Genomic DNA, 22672 nt, shown 5'->3' with positions numbered 1-22672 from the left:
ATGTGTGGATTGGAACAAGGCAGGAGAGAATGAAGAGTTGGCTCATGTCAGTGAACCGCAGTCAGAGTCAAACAGCTGAAAGCATGGAAACAGTGTCGAACAGTCCATCATGTCCTGAACTGAATCCTTAGTTGAATTGGTCGAACGAGCTGCAGCCAGGAGCAACATACGCAACTATTTTGCTAGCAGAGCCAGCTGGGACAGAACTCCACAACACTGTAATCTTACATGTGAAGGTTTTAACAAATCATCCATTTTTCCTACTTTACTTTGAGATAATAAACATTCTATATGTATTACTTCAAACATGTAGTAATCTGAACAAGGTCTGATACGTACAGTGGCCGTGACAAAGCAAAGCAGCTCAGTACCAGTGTCAGTTACCTTATGCAATGCAAAATTTTCTTAAGCAAAGCGGTGACACTTCTGCCTTAATCTCACCCTAAAGGTAGCCATAGATGTCTCTGAAATGTGACACCCCCCTTCAAGTGAAACAACTGGTACCAGCACTAATTGAAATTTTGCATGCAAAGTGACAATGCCTGGGCCCTCGGCAGCATGGATTAAGGCTTGAATAGAGACAGATTCTTTGTGAAAGCCTACTGTGGCGGTTGGCGTGCAGGCCAGCTCCCTGCATCTGCTCATTGGGTGGACTGAGAAAACACTGGATTGTATACGGTCGCTCATTTTACCTTTATCTAATCCCATTTCAGAGCCCGCCTCCGTCTGTCTTTTGTTACTCTTCCACAAAAACATAATGCTTCCATGTTACACTCACACGTCTATTCCTTACAAAACAATTCCGGTCAGAAACAGCTCGATTTACATATGAAAGCATCTTTACCAAACTTGGCAGGATTTTCAAAACATTAACAATCATACTGTGTGCCCTGAACTGTCAGGCTGGCTTGTATTTTGTGAGAAAATTAATGCTGAAAAGGGATATGCAGGATACAAATGTAAAATATGTAATTTACTACATTAAATCAAAACAAAAATAAAATTTCTTAAAACATCAACTTGACCGGTGTTTGCCAACTTCAAACTGAGTGGGCTCCAGTGCTCAACGGAGCGCTGAAGGAATGCAGCGCATATTGAAATGCAATCAAATCTGCTAGACATTTTTTAAAGACTGCATGCTGTGATCTCATTCTACCCCACTTCACCATCCTCTACTGTGGTTTCTGTCCCATTATGTTGCCCTCAAAGAAAAAGAGAAAAGAAATGCTGTATCAAAGTCATCTATCATCCTGCTGACCCCGACAACAACTCGCATGCAAGTCTGGAGGAGGTTGTTATTGCATCATAGCAACACCAACCCTCCCAGAAAATGTTTGCTGTGTTTGCACAGTACAAACTGTAATACCACAATAGAAAGGGAAGCAAAGGGAGGGGGGGGTCGGAAAAACCAAATGATCCGTCTAGTAAATTTCATCTCCTCCCAACAATACAGGCTACTACAATTTTATGGCCGGGGATGAATCCGAGAATATCCACTCAACAGAATTAGAGGAGCAGCGTTGTTAGCATGGCTGTCAACCGAGCGCTGATGACAATGAATGGGTAAACTAATGAAGGGATAAATCCACAGTGTGTTTTCATAGACATGTTTGACATAGCTAGGCTAATTTCGTTGGCAGTACTACCTCCATTAATTTTCGAAGAGAGCCTGTCTGTTCCTGTTAACTAAACCAATAAGAACTGGCATCAATGGCAGATTACATTAACGCTAATCAACAATTTAGAGTTGTTTCACATTCCACAGGGCGAATTAAATGCCTTTTGAAAAATGGCTGAATGCTGCTGATGAATTAGAGGCATTCATAGTTGTCCAACGTGGTGATATTGCTAGAGAGTCGTCTGAATAGTGATGAGATGCTGAGTAAAAAGGTCACAGGCTAAATTCAAACATTAGCATTTCAAGGCCAGTTGACAGTATTGCAGGCTCTACATGGTGTGGCAGTGTTGACGGCATTCACAAAATAAATACAGCAAGGATTTTCTTAAGTTTGGCCCCAGTTTTAATCCTCTAATCCTCTCCAGTACAGTCCCCATCTGATTTATTGATTATTTCATGTGTTTGTTCGACAGAGATCAGGTACACTTCAACAAATATGGGAGTTATGACTCCATTAGACTCAATGTATGCAGTAAATAAATGTTTAGTTTAGGTTTTTATACAGTGCTTCGGCAATCAACGTTTAATGCAATGCAATGGTACAGTATAATTAAAAGTACACATTTGCAGGTAACGTTCGTCAGTGAAAAACAGCATTAAAACGAAGATGTCACTCCCTATTAAAGAAAATAACAATAGAGGAAATGTAGTGTCCCGGCACTAAACGTGTCAAAACGATCCACTCGAGGCTTCTTTTCCGTTGCATGCTGGGATGTCGCTTTTTTTTTCGGATTAGAGCTGCAGTGACCTCTTTTTCAACCCTTTATTTCTCATACGTAAGCCATCCTTGCAACTTCATTGGACAGTCGGCTAGGGTGATTCACAGGGTAAAATGGAGGGGGGCTGTAACTGGGTTGGAGACGGGACTAGCTGGTGTACGAATTAAAAAGTGAAACACCACAGGCACGAAAGGTACCGCACACAGTATATGTGGTGTAACACCAAATATGAGCAGCACCTTCTTAATCGAGCAAGAGGTGCACCTCAATACGCTGAGATAACTATTTGAGGAGCAGTGCCGAATGGTATTTGAGGCACTGCATGCTCTCAGCTTACACATGCGCTTCACAGTAGATTTTACATGTAGGAAGACAAACAGTAACTGTGGCCATGTTTGCGTTTTAGAGAGAAATAATAAGCAAAGGGAAGTGGAACACTGTGTGGTGTGAATCTGTTATTTTTGGCATTTTTCACATCCTGTGCTTGACTTGTTCTTGGACACAACAGCAGGGATAAAAATCAAAAAATAAATAAGCGTTATCATCATAGCAATCAAGCGATCATGATATCAGTAATTAAAAGAAAACATATTGAATATTATGTGCATATATACATAGGATGATGATATACAGTTACCTGGTGTGTGATTTGTAGGACGTATTTTTTAATGGAATATATTTCATGTAAATCTAGTATATATTTCTGTTAATATTCAATATATTTAATTTATAAAATTATCTAAATGCGGGACATGACAGTATATTTTATGTTGTTTTAATATTAATGCATCTGATTTTTGTATTATGCTTGTGAAATGATCTAAGATACGACAGAGAAAAAATATATATTACAAAAAATATTTTGAATACATTCAAATAAAAATACAATTTGCGGATTGTATGAAATGTGCACATTGTTCCCTGTATTTGTATGGTGTAATTTAAATGTGGATTGTACATATGATTTCCCAAAATAATAAGTTGTCCTGGAACGATGTCGAGTGACTAAACCTAAAATTAAATTCAACAGCTTTGACACAATTTTTAAAGCTGCCCATGTGAAATATAAAGTCCGCCTTTCAGATCTCTTTGTTAGTTCTTGGATATGTACCTACACTGAAACCCTAAACAGCAGCAGTCAGTACAAGTCTGCATAAATACGCATGACGTTTGTCAAAGTCTGTGCCAGTCCTTTATCCGACCTGACAGGTCCTTCGACCTTCACTGTGCAACTTTCTGATGTCCCTACACACATACAAATGATTTTACAGTAAACACTCGGCTGAACGTTCTTCCCCTGTTTCTCTTTTTTGTTGTTGTTTTATCCCGTGGTCACATTTAGTTGAGTTTCTACATAGTTTCCCGGGCTCCACCTGCAATTATGAGGTTTAGTTAAACTGACCAGCGGAAGAAGATATGTTTGTTTTCTGACAGCGTCCTAAAAATAGCCGGAATAAATGTATGACTGGGGTGACACTTTCCATTCTTCACTGTGGCAGATGTCTCCTGTCAAGTCACGGGGGGATAATGAGTGTGGCTTCACTAAATCACCTGCAAATTAAAATTCAAAGCACAGACTGATACGCTCTGCTTCAAAAGAAAGATATCCTTCATAATCTCAAACTAATTTTTAAAGGATTAAAGGTCAAATGTCAGTGTGATAGTCCCTTCAAGTGCTAGAGATCTTTTATATTTTAATATTGCAACAATAAGCATGATAAGACTAGTACTGAGTTGCTTTTGTGCATCACAGACATGCTGCTGTAAACACATATTATAGAGATTATTTTCACCATTCAACCTGTGTCATTGTGCTTTGAGCCACTGCCTGCTGCCTTTTACTGCTTAGCCAAGCTTTGCCTACAAATGCCTGCATGAGGACCAGACTCAGCCTTTTATAACTTCAATTATGATGATTATAAGAATATATAAATGCACATTTTGTCTTGGATATGCTGAAAAAAGGGTTTAAGGGGATGTTTGTGTGTCACATTTGTATCACAAACTGAGATGAACCCGGTGACACACCTCCACGGACACTCGGGATGCGACCTGGGTGACAGAGATGTGATGTTTCCTATCCTGACCTAGCTAGCTTTTGCTAATTTTACATCCTAATTAACGCTAGCGACGCTCAGCAGCATCCGTGTACCTGCGGGGATGCTGGGGCATGTTTTTGTGTCCCACCATCATCCCTTACCCGCTGCTTTGAGCTGATCCTCTGCACTGTAAACGCCATGTTACGCCACATCATTATTATTATCAACGGAGATTAAAAGTGGTTTATTTTTTAGCTTCCTGTGGTAAAAATAAACCAACCGTCCGCTCACGCGCTTTGTCTCAAACTCAAAGCCGGCAACAAGATGCGGCTTTTAACCGTTGAGGATGGAAACATTAGCTTACCTTCAACAGCTATTACGGCCGGTATGGTCCATAATATCCATAGAATATCCATTATTGGTCACTTATATCGCCCAGACATTCAAATAAAACACGTCCCGAAAGCCATTGACAGCCCAGGCAGAGAGGGGACAGGCGGTCCTTCACCTCCAATAGAGCGATCCCAGATAGCAGAGAAAACCAACTCAAATCTGAACCAAGTTTGGGCGAAACCAAAAAAACGACAGACAGAGGGGGGCACGGAGAAACACAGAAACACAGCCACGCATTTCAGCGCTACATTCACCCACTCATCAGTTCATAGCACACAAGCAACAACTTCACGTATATATTTAATGATTTTAGTCTAACATATTTAAACTATCGACGCAGACGCTCGTCAAGAGGGTCCGTTAACCCCTCCGGAGCCACTTCACCTCACCCCGCTGTCAATCACCGAGAGGAGGACAGTCCACACTGCCTTACCTAGCGATAATTAAGTGTTTGGGGACCATGTGGGGCATTTATAAAAGATGGAGCGACTTATTCTCACCGCCACACCGCTCGGTAAGGAAATACTGCTCATTCTTTTGTCAGACAAAAGCTCCAACGTGGCCGCGGGGTTCACCGGGAGGCTGCTGCTGTGGGAGTTTGGGCGCTGTAACAGGTGACGGGAGGCACGGGAGGACAATTAAAGTAAGTTTTGTTTTGCATTGCCGCCAGTATTTATACTTTAATTGGTTATTACGTCACAGCCATCCACTTAGACTTCCATCAGACCATATGATGTTTTTTGTTGTTGTTGTTTGTTTGTTTTTCTCTAGGAAAATGGATGCACATGTGCAAAAATGGCAGTTTGCAAATTTTAGTACAATTATACACTCCAATAAAATACTATTATTAGCCATTTGCCTTCTATCCAACTGAACATAAGACGTTTTATATTCTTTATGAATTGATTTACGTGCCTATCCGAATAATTTACGTTTATAGTCTACACTATTAGCCCATAGCACAGATTAAATTAATTAAAACCTTATTTTTGAATTGTTTGGCATGTTAAAACACAACCCCCAACACTCACACTAACAACAGTACATTCAGCACATATAACTGCATGTAGCTTTGTTGTCACAGAATTGAAACTACTTTAAAAGTGAGATGCAGGCTATGATTTATGTCATATTTAAATCAGAATAATGCCAGTTACATATTTGTCAGCTGTGTGTTTTTACACAGGCAAAAACATCACATTTAATATTTGATTAATTTTATAGCTCTTTCAAATAGATTGCTACTTAACTTTTTTCCCAGGTTTCACAGTGAGTCAATTTTGGAGCTTAACCTAAGTGTCTTGCCAGTGAAGAAAAAACTATGAGGCTGCAGATTGGAGACCATTACTACAAACAATGAGGACTGCTCATGGTTATGGCACTCTATTCCTGCTGTAAAATAGAGCAGTCTGATTAAAGAGTGCAGTCTGGTATTAAAGTGAGGTCAGAAAAATATGAGAAGGAGTTACAATTCATTCTTTAATTGAATTTAATAGTCTGCATTGTAGCTGAGTTTGCATCCACTCACTTAAAAACAGCCATTGAGCTGTTCAAAAGAATTGTTAGGTCGACTTCCTGACATGGCAGGATGCATTAAAAAGAAAAGTCTCCCCGCTGTTGCTTAAGTGGTCCATTAAAGGTTTATATCTGAGCTGGGATGTCTGTTTCATTACATGAAAATGAATTGAAATCTAACAGTGTAATCAATAAGTAATGGCAGCATTGATTCGTCTTTGCGTGGCACACAATGCTGATATTTGCATATGTAAAAGTGCAACATAATGAATTTCATTTTAATCTGATGAGTGGAGCCAGAGGTGCTGTGGAAATATATTCACTTGATTTATTTGACATCTTGAAGCTAAACGCAGATCAGTGAAGCAGCGTTCATGCATCACAAGGGGAGGCATCATGTGACCGAGCAGGCCTTGTTGTCAATTAGGTCGACCTGAACAGCAGTTATTTTCCAATAACAGAGCCAAACCTGAAGTGAAATGTAACTTCCTCCTGAATGCAAAACTTTTCCCTCCTGTCCATGAATCACCATAAAACCATAATCAGTTGATGTGATGTTGGCTCAAAAACACGTTGAGACTTGTCACAATTAATCTTCAGAAATCATTTCAATTGAGCTGTGTTTGCACTAAGTTGATTTAAGTTGGCGCAACCGAGTCTGGCAGCAACATTACTGGCAATCATTTTCAAACAATCAATAAAAACGCTATACGTTAAAATAAATATGCTTATTAGTAATCATAACACATTCAAGTCAAATGAGTTTTCTGCTGTTTTTAATAGGATTACTCTTTTCCAAAACGGTCCAAGTTGTCAGCGTCGACTGGCACGAAACGACATCTGAATTTATCGTGCATCTCGCAAAGCCATGGGCATATTTTTTAAATTTCCGAAGAGCAGTATGAAACCGATTTCCTGCTCCAGAAGCTGGTGGTAAAATTCCCGTTTCTTTACAGAGTTATGATGGGTAAAGAATAAAACACAGGCTGGTTTTTATATGACAGGACTAGAGACAGATGCCACAGGGACACACTGGAGCAGCTGCAGAAATTACAGATATGCTTTGTTTGAAATACAAAGACACCCGGACAGGAAGCAGGATGAAAATTTCCAATGTACACAAAAATGTCAAATTTTTTTGTATAAAGAAAGTGATGGACATCGAGGGGCAGACGATAAAAGCATGGCTCTCAGATGTGCTCAGGATTTACAGTACACAAGGAACATGCCTGGTGAGAGATGCCTCCTGGATATAAAGTATGGAGTCACTAAAGCTGGACGAGAAACAAGACTCTAGAATAAATTATTTGTCATCAAGCATGCCTTTCTTATTACGCGCCGCACCGCTGTAGCTGAGCAGCAGGACTCTCATGGGTTAAACGAGCCAGGCTGATTTATTTGCCTCCACCGAGTTCGACTGTATTGATTCCAGGTCACTTGACTGGCTGACTTCAGATCGTGTTCAGGTGACTACAACACAGATGGAACAAAACGGCGAGGCACTGAGAGAGCAGCTTCCCGCCCCCCCGCCCCTCTTCACCATAATGAGTTCCATACAAGCTCAATATTGACTTGAGCCAGAAGAGAAGTGAAAGATGTTGAAGAAATGATATTAATACTGCCCACAGAGATCTTTCTGCCACGCTATGTTATAATGGCTGCACAGTAATAAAATATTTGTAATGCAAAGCAGAGATGTCTGAACGTGGCATAAATCCTTTCATGTTCCTCTGCGAATCTGTAATCCAACATAAGCACTGCACCTATACAGTCCCTCAGAGCGGCGCAGCTTTACAGTAACATACAGTAAACACACCTCGAAATATACTCTAAAGTCACCCTTAAAAATGCACATTAGATGCATTGAGGAGAAATTGATTTTTAGCTTAGACATGTTTTAAAAATTGCAGCATACAGTCCACTATTATTATCACGGAATACACGATGTGAGCAGTATTTCAAGTTAGCTACGCGCTCGTTTAAAATTATTTAGCATTAGCATCTTTCAAAATGCCATATCGACATTTTTCTTTGTGTGTATGTGTTTATACAAATAACAGTAATAACCGTATAATGATTACATGATGTGTTGATGATATTATATATCATAGAATAATGGTTTCACAATAATTTAAAAAACATTTTTTTCAATAGAATTTGCATACGTACGGCTGCATGTGAAGCATTAATTCAATAGAATTACCGCAATTAATTTCTCTGTATAACCATTACTATTATTATTTTATAATATCAATTTACCATTAATTTATCACAACATTGGTGTGTTTTAATTTTAATATAATGAGACACATACATTTATTAAGATTTTGGGAATTACTTGTGTAATTACATTTTTAATAATGTTTAATAATCATAATAAAATAAAACAAACCACTATATAATTCAATAATATTTCATATAGACGGTCAAAACTACAATTAAAAATGGCCAGGGCAGCTTTTGTCTGACATTTAATATTATTATTGTATTTAAGTTCTAAATATATAATTAAAATGGATTTTAGTTAATTTAATTTGTGTTTTTAAAAACTGTCTTAAACTTGTGAAGAACAACTCCTATTATTTAAGCTATGTTTAAATTAATGTAATTTATCAGAACATATTTAAGTCTATCAGTCTAAATCCGTATAACTGAATATAAACTGTACATTTACATTGAATACATCAATATGATATATATATGAATGTGGATAGTGAGGGATATGGAGCTGCTCAGACTTAAAAACCCTGTGTTGTGTATCTAAATTTGATGATTAATATACTTAATACAAATCTTAAGTGCAGTGGTTGCAAACAGGGATTCAAATGTAAATGTAAATATTTAATATAAAACCAAAGACTATCTGAACCACCTGCAGGACAGAAAAATAAATAAACTATTAAACCATTCTGGTCAGTGTGAGAAGAGAAGGAGTGGATTTCCTCTCCGAAGCCGTGTAACGTGTCGTTGCATCAACACTGCCACCCAGAGTTTAAAAGCTGAACGTTCACAGTGCTCTTGTGACTGAACACACTGGAAATGTTTCTACAAAGATTATTTGGAGCAAGGTCACCTCTTTTTATCAACACTCAATGACTATTGCAGCTTTTGTTAATAACTGTCAGGCAACATTTGTTGGTATTCTCATTAAAAACTATTATTCAAACACAGAAATTAAATTGAAAAATTGAAAAAGGTTGTTGGTCGATCTTAAAACGAGGATAAGAGTGAATTTCTTTTATTGCATGAAAAATACATATTATTGAGTAATGATAAATAAACTCTGAATAACCTCCGGAATAAAATATATTTTTCAGTCTTTTAAATTTTGAAGTGTTGATGGTTTATTTAGAGAGCTGAGGTGTTTGAAATAACTTCATCAACCATTGTTTATTCAGGGAAGATTGACTGAGCATTAAACTTTTTCACAACAATGAATTCACATTCAATGGGCGAGAAGGACACAAATATATAACTGCAATGAAGTGATGAAAAAGGTCCATAAAAACAAAATAAGTAGCAGCAATGTCTATTAAGAATCATAAACAGCAATAAAAACAGTAAAAAGACAAAAAACTTTTTCAAACTTTGCATTAAGTGAGGGAGTGTTCGTTATTTATGAGGGGGGAGGGGTGGTGCAAAAAGGAGGAGGCATGTCATGTAATTTTTTTAAGTAGTGAGGAGGGACTTGTATTTTATTTTGGCTTAGGGGAGGGGCTTACTAATTAAATGGCTGGATTTTATATGTATTTTACTGCAGATTTATTTTACCTCGGGTTTGGAAAGCATGTTTTCTTTTAAGGTTAATCACAAAATGATACTATTTATCACAGCCAGAAACTGTAAAAACAAAAATTATTGTTCGATTTACAAATTTCCGATGGTGCTTGGAAACATCACGTGCTACGAACACTTCTCTCACAAAAAACAAAAACAAATCTGAGCTTAAAATAGTGATATTTTATCAAAATCACTTTATTCTACGTCTCATTTGGCCAAAAATAAACTACCCAGCATGCACAAAAAAACAGGATTTTGTGTCGTTTCATTTGAACTTTTAACTTCTGAATTTCAAACATTAATGGGCAAATTTTTAATTTTAAAATTTTATAAACCTTATCCAACTTATTTATGGTGGAAGAAGGGTTGGGATTTTCTGCCAGTCACTCGGAGAGGTTCAAGGAAAATATTTGTAGCTTCGGAAAGGTCAGAAATAAAAATAAATTAATTTTAAAAAATGAAGTCACACCCCTGCCACCCCCCTCCCCCGACAAGTAACGAACACTCCCTGAAAAAAAAAAAGTTAATTTACACTAATATTAAAAAAAAAGCAAAAACTAATCTGAGTTTAGGATAAAGTGATATTTCATCAAAATCACTTTATTCTACATCTCATTTGGCCAAAAATAAACTGTTTGCACAAACTAACCAGCATGCATAGAAAAAAGGATTTCGTCTTTAACTTTGAAGTTTTAAATTTCAAACATTAAAGGGCAAATTTTAAAAACCTAATCCAAATAATTTATGGTGGATGAAGGGTCATACATTTTCTGCCAGTCACACAGGTAGGAGTTTGCAGAGGGTCAAAATAAAATAATAAATAAAAACAGTCGCACCCCAGCCACCCCTCTCCTCTGACAAATAACGAACAGTCCCTAAACAAAAAGTAGCAGATAAGTTCATATACACTAATATTCACGATGTAGTATTTTTGTAAACTCTCTTTTAAATGAACATTAATGCATTAGCTGTGTTGTCTTAAGAGTTCTTCTGACAACTATTCTCCTAAATGGATTTAAACTTTAAATTAGAACCATATAATCATCAGTGAACCCCACCGTCTGAAGATAAACACATGCTTTTATTTGTCAGCGAGGATGAAATGAAGTCGACGAGGTGAGAATGAGTTCCTGCAGTCCATAATCTATTCTTATCCTCGGGAATATTTAGCTTGAATTTAAGCCCATTCAGAACGGCCACTCTGGGCTGGAATCGATTTCACCTCGAGCCTTAGAGGGCTTACGGTGAAGTATTGCACCCAGGCGGCATCTGCGGCCGGATAAAGAGCGAGGAAATAAAATGGCCTGCTTTCCATAAAAGCTGGTGTGTGATCCCTGACCCGGTGCTGGGAGAGGGCGACGGACTCCTCTAATCTAAGGAGACCTTTTGCATGTGGATTAACCTCAGCTGAGAACACGTTTTCACAGAGGCGGCTGGATTGAACTCTGACAGGCAGAGGAGTCAAACTTAACTTTGGGAAAATCCAAATGTTATATATTTATTTGTCTAACTAGCCAAAGTCTAACAAGACAAACTTTGTGGTTATCTACTTTGCTGAATTAAATGGCACAGCCACAGAGGACACAAAGACTTGTTTAGTTGTTTTGAAAGGAAAATATTTATTCATTGAAGCTGGGGAGAAAAAAATGGGCTCACTGCTTATCTTTCATGAATAGTCTACTGCACCCCACATCACCCCACTCCACCCACCACCACCACCTTCCCAGCGTATTGGTTTACCCCTGCCAAAAATTTAATTCAATCCCACTAAGTTGCTCCAGCTTTAATTAAATAGACCAAAAGCCTTGGCAGGATTTAATTCACTTTCTTGTTAAGTGAACTTTACAGACACTGAAGTTTCACTCGTATACGACGGGGACGTGAACACTAGCTCAAGTCCTCCTCTTCCACATCTGTATAATTAAATCACACAATGTTCAAGCACTGACTTATGTCTTCCCTGACAAATGAGGTGAAGACTGAAATCAGTGTCTTCTTCAGCGACTCTAGAGAGAAATGTGTTTGAGCGGCGCACGCCTGTCGGAGGGCAGACAACACTTTTTATCATCACAATAAATCTGAGCAGTATTGCCATAAAACAGAGGCCCAGTAAAACGTGATTCGGCTGACAGTCATGACGAAATGAATGCCTCGATAAAATGGCAGTCATCAATCACGGCTTTGGTTTTAAACGCTAACATCCCGTCTGAGCTCTCTACTAATTGATATGAACCGTTTACATAAATCAGCCCGCTGTGTGTTGATGGTGTTGTCGTCGTGGTTTGCGTTTCAGAACACACACACACACACACACACACACACACACACACTGAGGCGTACATGTGTTGGAGTCGCTCTCCTGTGATGCAGATAGATTTCTTTTCAGAATAGAAACAGACTTTGGTTATGAAACGTTAAAAGACCTTCTCATGTGTGGGTTCAGTTATATCTCCACTGGTAGGAGCTTGTGTTGCTGTGGGGGCCGCTCAGAACTCGCTGAGGTCTGGTTGTAGATGTTTAAACACTGTTTGAAATGATCCTCAGCAGTTTTTTTATCACTAGAAGGAGCTTTAGACTCTGGCAGATCTCAGCTGATAACTAAAGTGCTTCTCTCAGGGAGGAAATGTGAAGTATTTAATTGGAACCGAGAAAAATACGACTGTAGCACAACAGTATGAGGAGTTTTCTTAGAATGAAAAGGCTCATTGTCAGAATTAAATGTATGGCAGCCTTATAAGTCATCTCACCACTCCCTTATGATGTATATCAGAAGTGGACGCTTGTGCACAATAGATTGAAGTTTCTAAGTTGTTGCTGCCGACTGGAGGACCTCTCTCCTCTCAACACTGTCTCAGTCGGTACCTTTACATGCTCATTAATACACCATTATTATATGTTCACACACACACAAAGTAATGCTGGTGTTCTACCCTAACTACACTCATAAATAATTGGCAAAATAAATGTTTTTTGACTCGGACACTTAACTATGTGGGGGGTTTTCCATCTATTCCAATGGATGAAGAAGTGTAATGCACAAATCACCTCATGGGAAATAATACATGGGTTAACAGACCCTATTTTAAAAACAAAAAACATGAGATGATTCTTTTTCCATGAATGGTTGACTCATATCAATGAACATATTGATGCTTTTTTTCACTTAAATCCTTAACAAAACAGTTTTTGTGACATTGACATGTCAGTTTGCCTCAGCATAATAAAATAGTTGAAAAATAATAAGAGCCAACGAAGCAAAAACATTTACAGCCTTACGGATTAGTGTATCTTTTGATTATTATTCCAGTCCAGTGTCGTCTTTTGAGTCTTGTATATAGTCCATTTGTCTCATTGTCTTTCTAGTTGTGCTTCTTGTAGTCAGTTTCTCCATTAGAAAGATTTCTTTCATAGTTGTTAGCCATTGGTCCTTTGTTGGTCGTGTTTCTCCACCTCAGTTCCTGGTGATAGCGTTCTTGCTTGCTACTAGCAGTATTTAAATCAAATATCACTAGCAGTAACATTTTCTTCAGAAAAATTACATGAATAAAGAACCAAACAACTGTTAGGAAAAACAAAGTGATGCTTTAAAACACATTGCATAAAGATATGTTGCACTGTATTCGTCATCACGACTCAAAATATCCTCAATTTCTTAAGTATCTCCAGAAAACAGTATGTTGAAACCTCCATGAGATTAATATTGTATGGACATAATCAACAGGACGCTTTATAAGCTGATTGTATCATCAGAAAGTTAATCTCTCAAAACAGATTCTGCAATTTACATTGTAGAATCTGTGGCAGCCCTGTGTGAAAGACGACTACAGGGGGGAGGGGAGGGCGGGGCTTTGAGTTTGAACGATGCTGCGCTTTAGCCAATCACAATGGAGGGGGCAGGGCCGAGACGTGCAAGTGTCCCCAGGAAATGTGTACCTACAGAAACAGCAAGCTCTGCGTCCATGGCGACCGCTCCACCCAAAACGCCGTCTCGTCAACGTGAAAAAAATATTTTTTTCCAGCGGATGTCTTAGTTACAACATGATTGAGCTAACTGGAGTAGTTTCATGTCGTATCCGGCAACGGGAGGCTTTTAACAGATGACGTCCTGATGTTAGCTTTGCTGCTAGTGTTAGCTGTCCCTGTCAGCTGCAGCCACTGATGCTTTCTAGACATCGTGATTTCCCAAAACTGAATAAATACCACACATAGCAACACAAAACTGCTTTGCTAGCTCAATCATATTGTAACTAAGATATCCGCTGGAAAAAATATTTTTTTCACGGACCGTTTATTGAGTTACTGAGTTACTACAGACACTGCTAACAGCTAACAGCTAACAGTTAGCCCGTGCACACAGAAATAGTAATGTTTGTTCAATCATTGTGTTTATAGACTTTACAAACATCAGATTAGTCTAAACGGTGATATAGTGACGTGAAAAATGTGAGATATATTATATATATGTAGCTAAACTCTGCTGGTTTTCTACCCGGAAGTATTTGTAAACAACAAGGCGATTTATTTATTTTTTTCTTTTTGTTACCGATGGATTCCAGATTGTCAGAAAGTTAAATTAGAACAATATTTCCCTGTTTAAACAGTTTCCTATTTAAGCAATATTTACCTTGTTCATTTTCAGGTGACACCCAGATCCACCGTCCATTCCAATGGGCAAATATTTTTTAAACCAGTCCTGAGTAAAAGCTATGTATATGTAATTTAACATTTCATGTTCACTTTAAACACAGTTTTATCACAAATTATCTACTTGAATATTATGATTTCTACACTGAAATGTGCCTTGTGCTTCCCTCTTGCCTCACAGTCGGCCATGCTTAAAAAGGGTGTGTGGCTCAACTGCAATCCACTTTATATTATGAAGAACATTTTGATTGGTTTGTAAATAATATAATAATATATAATAATAAATAATAGTAAGTCAGATGACAGTAATCATAGATCTAGACCTCCAAGAAAAGTAACGTCCATTGGAGATCTGAACAGGTTATGATATGTGCGGTATGCTGGTATTATTTGGGTTTTAATAGCATTCATTGGCCATGTGTACAGCACATCTGGAATATGTGTCTCAGTTGGGGTTTTTAATGCAGTTTGGGACATACAGCATCTTGCCTGTTTATGGTCAGCTCCATGTGTTGTCATGGATACGTTGTACACAAACCAACTCACAAACAGTTTGCAAGGCTGTGGAGTAGAGTCGAATGCGCACAAGAAAAGCCCACATTTTTGGTCAGAAGGAGAAACACACCTGCTTTTAAACATTATGAAAGACTTGCGTTTCAATAGGTATGTGTAAATATCATATTGCTGACCTTTTCAAGCAGTTGGTTTAACAGGAAGGAAAGACGGAGGTTGGAATCGGCCACTGGTGGGAATCTAATAAAAGATCCTGGCACGAGTGACAGCCGTTCCTTTTTTTAAGATTTTGACATGATAAACTACATCAGGGCAGGTTAATCAGAGTATTCATGGCTGCACGTTGATGGGAATATTAGTGTAATATTCATTTTCATCAGCCATGTAAACAGCTCAGTGGGAATATTGTCTTTTTCAGAATAAGGGCAAAAACCTGAACATTTTGTGCATTTAAACAAAGCCAGTGGAACGTGGAGTTGTCACGTTACATTCCACTTGATTATGAACTGAAAGGAAAGCTGGACATACGTCACTTTGTGTAAACTATATCAACAATATTCAAATAAACATTGATGAGGTCATCTGCCATCACCGAGGCGCAGGATACAGTGATGTTTGGGGGTAGAATTACCTGGGGAGTGACCTCAAACCACATACTGCTTGTGGAGCGTCCCCACTGTTTGCAGATTTAATCACATTCATGTCCTTTTGTTATTATTTATTCTATTTTATTTGTAACTGTACCCCTGGCATTGTTTTATTTGTCCCGTTTGTCTTGCCCTGTCTGTCAGAGGGTATCCCATATACATATAATAAGTGCACACATAGCGCTGATTCTGTCTCGCAGCGGGGGGGAGCCTGGGAGATGGCACTGTCCTCTCAGTGACCCGGCTCACCCTCTGTGGGAGAGAACGCTGGGGGAGGGTGGTAATGTACCGTATTGTACTGTACGGCGTCGCTTTTGAGCCCTAAAAAGTTTTTAAATCATTATTTTTGTATCATACTTCTATATGCTCAGCCAGCATTCAATAACAAGACAGATCTGGAGTGCTGTGATTACATTTTCCACCAATACCAGGGGAAACAAGAAAGAAAACCAACTTTAACGTCTTTTTACAGTTAAATCTTCAGACTTTCACTGTTTGGAATAAAATTTGTAAATCTTTGGCAAAAATATTCACAATGATGGAAATAATCTGAATAAAATTTAATATAATTTTGAAATTACTACTAAACTAAACAACTAATTAAAAAGTACAATCCATCTTCTTTTCTATGCTTTTGAGAAAAAGTTATTTTAATATTTCAGGGTGGTGTCGAGCTTTTTAATTAAAAACTGTTTGGTACAAAAGAAAGTTTTCCCCCTGAATATTTTAAACCTTAAAAGTCGGATGAAGAAAACCATTTCTCAACTGCACTAAAGATACCTGACGACTAGATTAACAGGATGTGACACATGATTAAAGGAATATTTCACTACAGAATGACCATTTGGTAATCACTACACGTGCCATGTTACCTTGAATTCATGAGGAAACCAGTGGACATGTTGATTTATTGATTGATTGGGGACCACGTGTAGCAACAGCAAAGCTACATGTACACACCTGTTTATATACTCTAACACAACTGGTGCAGTACAATATAATCCAAGTGTCATTTATTCAGTTGTATGCTAAGTACTTCCCAAACACATCCGTCTTCACTAAAAAAACCTCAGTATTGGAGTCTGGCTTTGACGAGAGCAACTCAACTCGACTTTATTTACAAAGCACCTTTCATACAAACACGCCGCCCAAAGTGCTTCACATGGCAAAATTAGAATGACACAGACAAGATTTGAACGATAACACAAACTACTGACTTGACAATTACAACTATAGGATGATGAAGTATTATAAAAACAAACCAAACAAAACAGAACAAACTAACAAAAAAGATGATTAAAAGTCCATAGAATAAAAAGAACGTAAATTAATGAACTGGAGGGATAAGTGTAAGTAAATAAGGTAAAGACCAATGGTTAAAACTTAAAAATGAAGACTGTAATGTTACTCAACATTAAAAAGCCAGATTAAAAAGACCAGTCTTTAATTTAATTTTTAAAATATCGAGAGAGTTTGCCAGTCTAATATCCAAAGGCAGTTTATGGGCATAAAAACACAAAGCGCTCTCACCAGTACTTTAACAGGACACTTAGGTTTCAATTCCAGTTTAGTTTTTGATACGAAGGTTTTTTAGCGAAAATGCATGTTTGGGATGTGCCAAGCAAACAGCTGGATAAATCAGACTCTGATTATACAGCACAAGTTATATGAAAGTATGAAAGTAAATATATGTTTTAATACAGTTTTGCTGTCTTTAAACGCGATCCCAATTCAATCGATAAATCAATGTGTTGCCACTTTCCGTGGAGGCTTTTAAGATTCAAGATTCCAGAGGCTTATTGTCATTCTACACTTATGTGACAGACATACAGAGAATCAAAACGTTTCACTCTGAATTGACCCACAGTGCAGACAGTGCAAAAGGAGAAGTATAAAATAGAAGAGGAGGTAATACAAAATAAAATTAAATAAGAGCAATCAAGTAGTGCAAAGATGTAAATGCAATCAATTCAAATGGTGCAACAGTAAATAGTAACTGAGTATATGAGGTAGTTCTGGTCGTCTGTTTAAAGTGGCTGGTGCTTTATAATATGGTTAATATAGGTAACATAGTCCAGAGTCTGTGGCACGTCAGAAACACAAGGCTTTCTTCTCGAAGGTAACACAGCATTACTAATTGATTTACACACAGTTATTACGTGGGTGAGGTATTCCTTTAAGGGCCAAATGTTTGTCTGATATGCTCTGATAGGTTCTTAACATTATAATAGTGTATTATACTCACTATATAACTGAACTTCTCGCACCGTACCGTCCAAACAGGCCCGTCAGGTCGGAGTCCAGGTTAAAGACAAAGGGGTATTGAGCCTAAGCATCAGATCGTCTGGCTCTGTTCACGTCTTTAAATCTTGTCTGAAAACATACTTTCACAGATCGGCCTTTTCTGACTGTTGATAGACTTATTGTGTGTATGGGAGTGTGTGTGTATTTGCAGCCATGTGTTTATACATGCATGCTTACAGGTATATGTGTTTAAGTGTATGTGTTAGTGTAGGCGTATGTATATGCTTATGTTTTATTAGTGTCACCTTGCTTTCAGCTGGAAAAGTGCTCACAAATAAAGTTATAATTATCAATATTACACATTGTGTGGTGTGAAATTTGTTGGCAATAATTACTTTATTTTATTTTTATTCATTACCCCAACGAAGCCCCTTACTTTGTTGATGTAATGCTGTATGTAACATATTAAGAATTGCTGTAATTCAATAAAAGATTTTCTCGTTAAAATATTTATAAATAAATTATCTCATGTTTTATTAAACACATCTCATCCCATGATAGCAACATAACGTAGCAATCCAAAAATACGCTCAGGGCGCTGTCGAGAGCCAAATCTGTCCCTATAAATTAAACTCACGCTAAACACGGGGAATATTGGATGGAATTTTTGAATATTGTAAATAAATTACTCCATCATGTCTGAAATCTGTCTCCACTCAGGGAAAGCGGCAGGATACAGTGTGTGGTGCTCCTCCTGATCTTTTTTTTCCTCTCCTCTCTCCATCTAGACTGGCGGCCATCACAGAGCAACAGATGGAGGTGCACAACAGGATATTACCACTAAGAGGATTCTTCTTTCTTTGCCTGTCACTCCGGACTTTTTTTTGTGGGGACAGACTCTTTCATCGTGACCCAGCTCGACTGGCTTACTGGAACTGGTGTCGAGTTGTCGGTTAAGCCTTCTGAAACCCGCCACTACTCATGTTGACCTGCTTGGCAAACAGAAATCCCCCGATCGAGTCCGCTGTGAATATCATTAAAATAAGTAACCAGGGTGGATTAGAAAGTGGTCGTAGCGCCTTGAGTGTCTGAACTCTGACCTTTCAGTCAGAACTCTGAGGTAGGTGCCAGCTCTCTGTGTGTGAATGGCCCAGTGTCAAGTTTACTGCCCTGTCTGGTACTACAGTGATACACTTACAGGAGGCGCTGTGTGCTCCCCACTGGCAGGTAAATGTTTCATGTGCAGATTAAATGATGATAAGTTTGTATTATAAAACTATTTATTCTCTAAACACAAATTAAGTACCCTCAAAAGAAGCTGATGAAATAAGTGAAATCTGTTCAGTGATTATTCAGCAAACAGAATTTTTGTATTCAGAGGTGTTTTCCAGTCATGGAAATGAATGACATCACCAACCTAATCACTGAAAAAAATGTTGCCATTGCACGTTTCTGCAAACCATGGATGTGTTACATTTGCACAACTTTGCGTTTTAGCACTGCTGTGATTAACATGGTTAGACTTAGGCACAAAAACTACTTGGTTATGATCAGGAAAAGATCATGTTTTAGCTTAAATAAATACTGGTTTGCCCCGCTAGAAAAGCAGCAATGTCTCCAGGGCTGCCCCCAAATAGTCGACCAAACATCAGTCGACCAGAGAGGTCATTAGTCGGGGAGACTAACAAAAGAGACACAAGAGTAGCGCCCAACCTCATGATTTCCATGCGGTTAAAGACGCAGCATGTGTACGGCCCCTAATTTCCAGGGCTGGTACCTGCGGTTATTCCACAGGCTAGTTAATAACATGTCGGGCAGGAAATCCAAAGTGTGGGATCATTTTGAGAAGGTGAAGGACGAACCCAAGGTGATATGTAAACTCATCTTCATTGGTCGACTACAAACATGACGTATCATCTGAAACATGGAAGTAGCTACATGCCCATTAGCCCACAGCGTCATTAACAGGCGGCTCGCTCAGTGTGTGACGTGCACTTGTAGATAAAATATAGGCCTATAGTGAAGATTCATTAGTAACAACTCAAACCACTGTGTAGCCCCGCCCAAAATATGAAATTAATAATTAAATTAATATCGTGAACATGCAGGTGACTAGTCGACTAATGGCCCTAAATGACGACTATTGGTCGACTATGAAAATTTTTAGTCGGGGGCCAGCTCTAGATGTCTCAGTAGAAAACAACTGCTTTTTGTGGCACTATCCCCACTGGAAAAACAATGACAGGTTGCTACAAAACACCCACATTTGGTGCCTAAAAAGCTGCTGGACACGCAGCAATTCCTCCTCATATAACAACTAGTCTGAGTGGGCGGAAGTTCACTGCATAGATCAGCCTCTCATTGGGCGGAACGAGCCACCCGCTGAAGTCCCGCCCTACCACCTCCGGTTGTGTAGCAGTTTTCAACCGTTTTCAACACGTCCTTTACTAACTTTCGCGGTGTTTGGTCTTGCGGGGATGTAGCCATTTTTCTGCCATGGTTCGTGTCCTGTAGGTGATATTTTTGGGGGCGTGTTACACCAAAACCTGTTTCCCCCCGGCAATATTTTTGCAAGCGCACCGTTGCTGTGGCACCGCCAAGAACGATTGTGATTGGTTAAAAGAAATAAAAAAAAGTCAGGGCGTTTTTTTCTCCAATCTTAAAGTGAGAGTCGGCCCAGCCAGACATTTCTTTTCTTGAGAAAGGTCTGGTGAGCGAGACTATATAACAACCGATTTAGTTACTTGTAGGTCTCGTTGGTTTGCAGTGATCTGCAGCTTGGCAGGTATCTTGCCCTGGTGTAACACCATCCAACATCCCCTCCACGTCCCGATGAGAGAGTCAGCTTATATACTACCTCAGTTAAGAGATGTTGATACGACACATGTAAAACGTGTTTGTGGTTTGCAGAAATGTACAGTGCCAACATTTACTTCTGGCAACTGGGCTGCCGTCACACCAGGGCTAGGTAATATATCAATATTATATCGGTTTTGCGATATGAGACTAGATCTGTCTTAGATTTTGAATATCATAATATCTTAAGTGTTGTCCTTTACTGGTTTTAACGCCACAATATGGTGGACTGATGTAATTTTCTGAACTCATTGGACTGTTCTACACTGTTCAATATTTGAATTTACATTTACAGTAAATTACTGTAATTACAACAGCTATATACTGTGATCTCACAGTAGTTATGCCTGCATTGTACTATGATTTAGCGGTATGCTCCTGTAAAATCACTGTAGTAAACTGTAACCTCATAGTTAAAGCCCATTACATTACTGATGTAACTGTATGTTCCTGCAAATTATTGAAACTGTAACGTCACAGTTTATGTACATTTGATTACTGTGATTTAGCAGTATGCCCCTGTAGAATTACTGTATTTCACTGTAAGACAAAAAATACTTGCCTGCCACCATCAGCAGTTAAAAAAGTAATCATTTTAGACCTTGCACAAGTGAAAAGATTAAAGAGACAATGCAATATAAAATGTATTTCTTTTTAAAAAAGCATCTGAAAGTTTCGTATTCAGCTCGAGTCGTTGTGTGGGTTCAAAGATTTGATGAGGTTGGACTTGGTTTTTAATCAGAGCACTGAAGGCGTCCTCGGCCCTTTGAAATACAAGACGGCACAGAAAGCAAAATCTGTTCAGGACGGCAACTTGATTCCTTCAATAAATTTTATTGTGCCAATGTGTTTCAGAGAACGGCCTCCTTCTGCAGGGCGCACAAAGCACGCTGACTCCTTTTAGTGTGTGTATGCACTGACTGAAAAAGGAGCTGTTTTTCTTCCCCTCACACACACACAGGTGAAACTCTTTGAGGTTTCCTGGCCTCCGTGTAAAGATTTCGAGTTCATTTATGTTCTGTGTGCGAGGAGGCCGCTCTCCGAAAAGCTTTGACTCGACATAATAAAATTTACTGAAGGACTCAAGTTGCCGTCCTTCGTGTTTTTTATTTTCTGTGCAATCTTTAAAATGATGTTTGCGTACTGTAACTGCAGCGTGGTGAGAGTCTATCAGGCGGGACGGTGCTACAGGAATGTATTTTTATGTTTTTTTAATGTTATCGCTATTAAACGGCACAGTGTTTTGCAGTCATGTATATTTTATGAGGAGATATCCATCATATCGTTTGGTTATAGGTGCCAGCTGTCACCTTGAATCCTGTGTTCACATCACAAATCACACAGTTTGCTCAGAGTTGTGTTGCACTTCAGATCATCACAGGAGCTGCGGAAATTTCTTATTTACTTTGTGAATTTTATGAGTTATAGTTTGGACTTGCTGATGCTGCAGCATTTGTACATCACTGTGGATATTACACCACGTAGTGTGAGTGATTTTATTCATGCACTTGCTTTTAAAGGTATAAACTACTGTTCAGGTATTTCCACAGTTCAATAAAGATCTAATAAAAATCCTGCAGCCGTTTAATGACTTCATGGGATCTAGATTTAGATTTAGATGCGTTCACTGTTGGGAAGCGTAAA

The 22672-nt window shown here is 38.6% G+C and overlaps 1 protein-coding gene and 1 long non-coding RNA gene across 6 annotated transcripts in view; one reads left to right on the top strand and one right to left on the bottom strand.

The window, feature by feature from the left end:
• The window catches only part of ephb2b (eph receptor B2b), a 184360-nt gene extending 179400 nt beyond the window's left edge, over positions 1–4960 (bottom strand). For all 5 annotated transcript variants that reach the window (XM_050038814.1, XM_050038816.1, XM_050038815.1 and 2 more), the window contains exon 1: positions 4801–4960. In XM_050038814.1, coding sequence (XP_049894771.1) covers positions 4801–4852 — 52 coding nt within the window. In that variant the 5' untranslated portion in view covers positions 4853–4960. The remainder of the gene's footprint in view (positions 1–4800) is intronic.
• Positions 4961–5300: 340 nt separating this feature from the next.
• Positions 5301–22672, top strand: part of LOC126386474 (uncharacterized) — a 35465-nt gene continuing 18093 nt past the window's right edge. Inside the window, exons 1-2 of the long non-coding RNA XR_007569513.1 lie at positions 5301–5472; positions 18961–19292. This is a non-coding gene — a long non-coding RNA (uncharacterized LOC126386474). The remainder of the gene's footprint in view (positions 5473–18960; positions 19293–22672) is intronic.

The sequence above is a fragment of the Epinephelus moara genome, chromosome 24, assembly GCF_006386435.1.
Source record: "Epinephelus moara isolate mb chromosome 24, YSFRI_EMoa_1.0, whole genome shotgun sequence".
NCBI classification, from domain to species: Eukaryota; Metazoa; Chordata; class Actinopteri; order Perciformes; family Serranidae; genus Epinephelus; species Epinephelus moara.
Note: the sequence above shows the minus strand (reverse complement) of the source record. Positions and strands in the feature narration are given on the sequence as shown.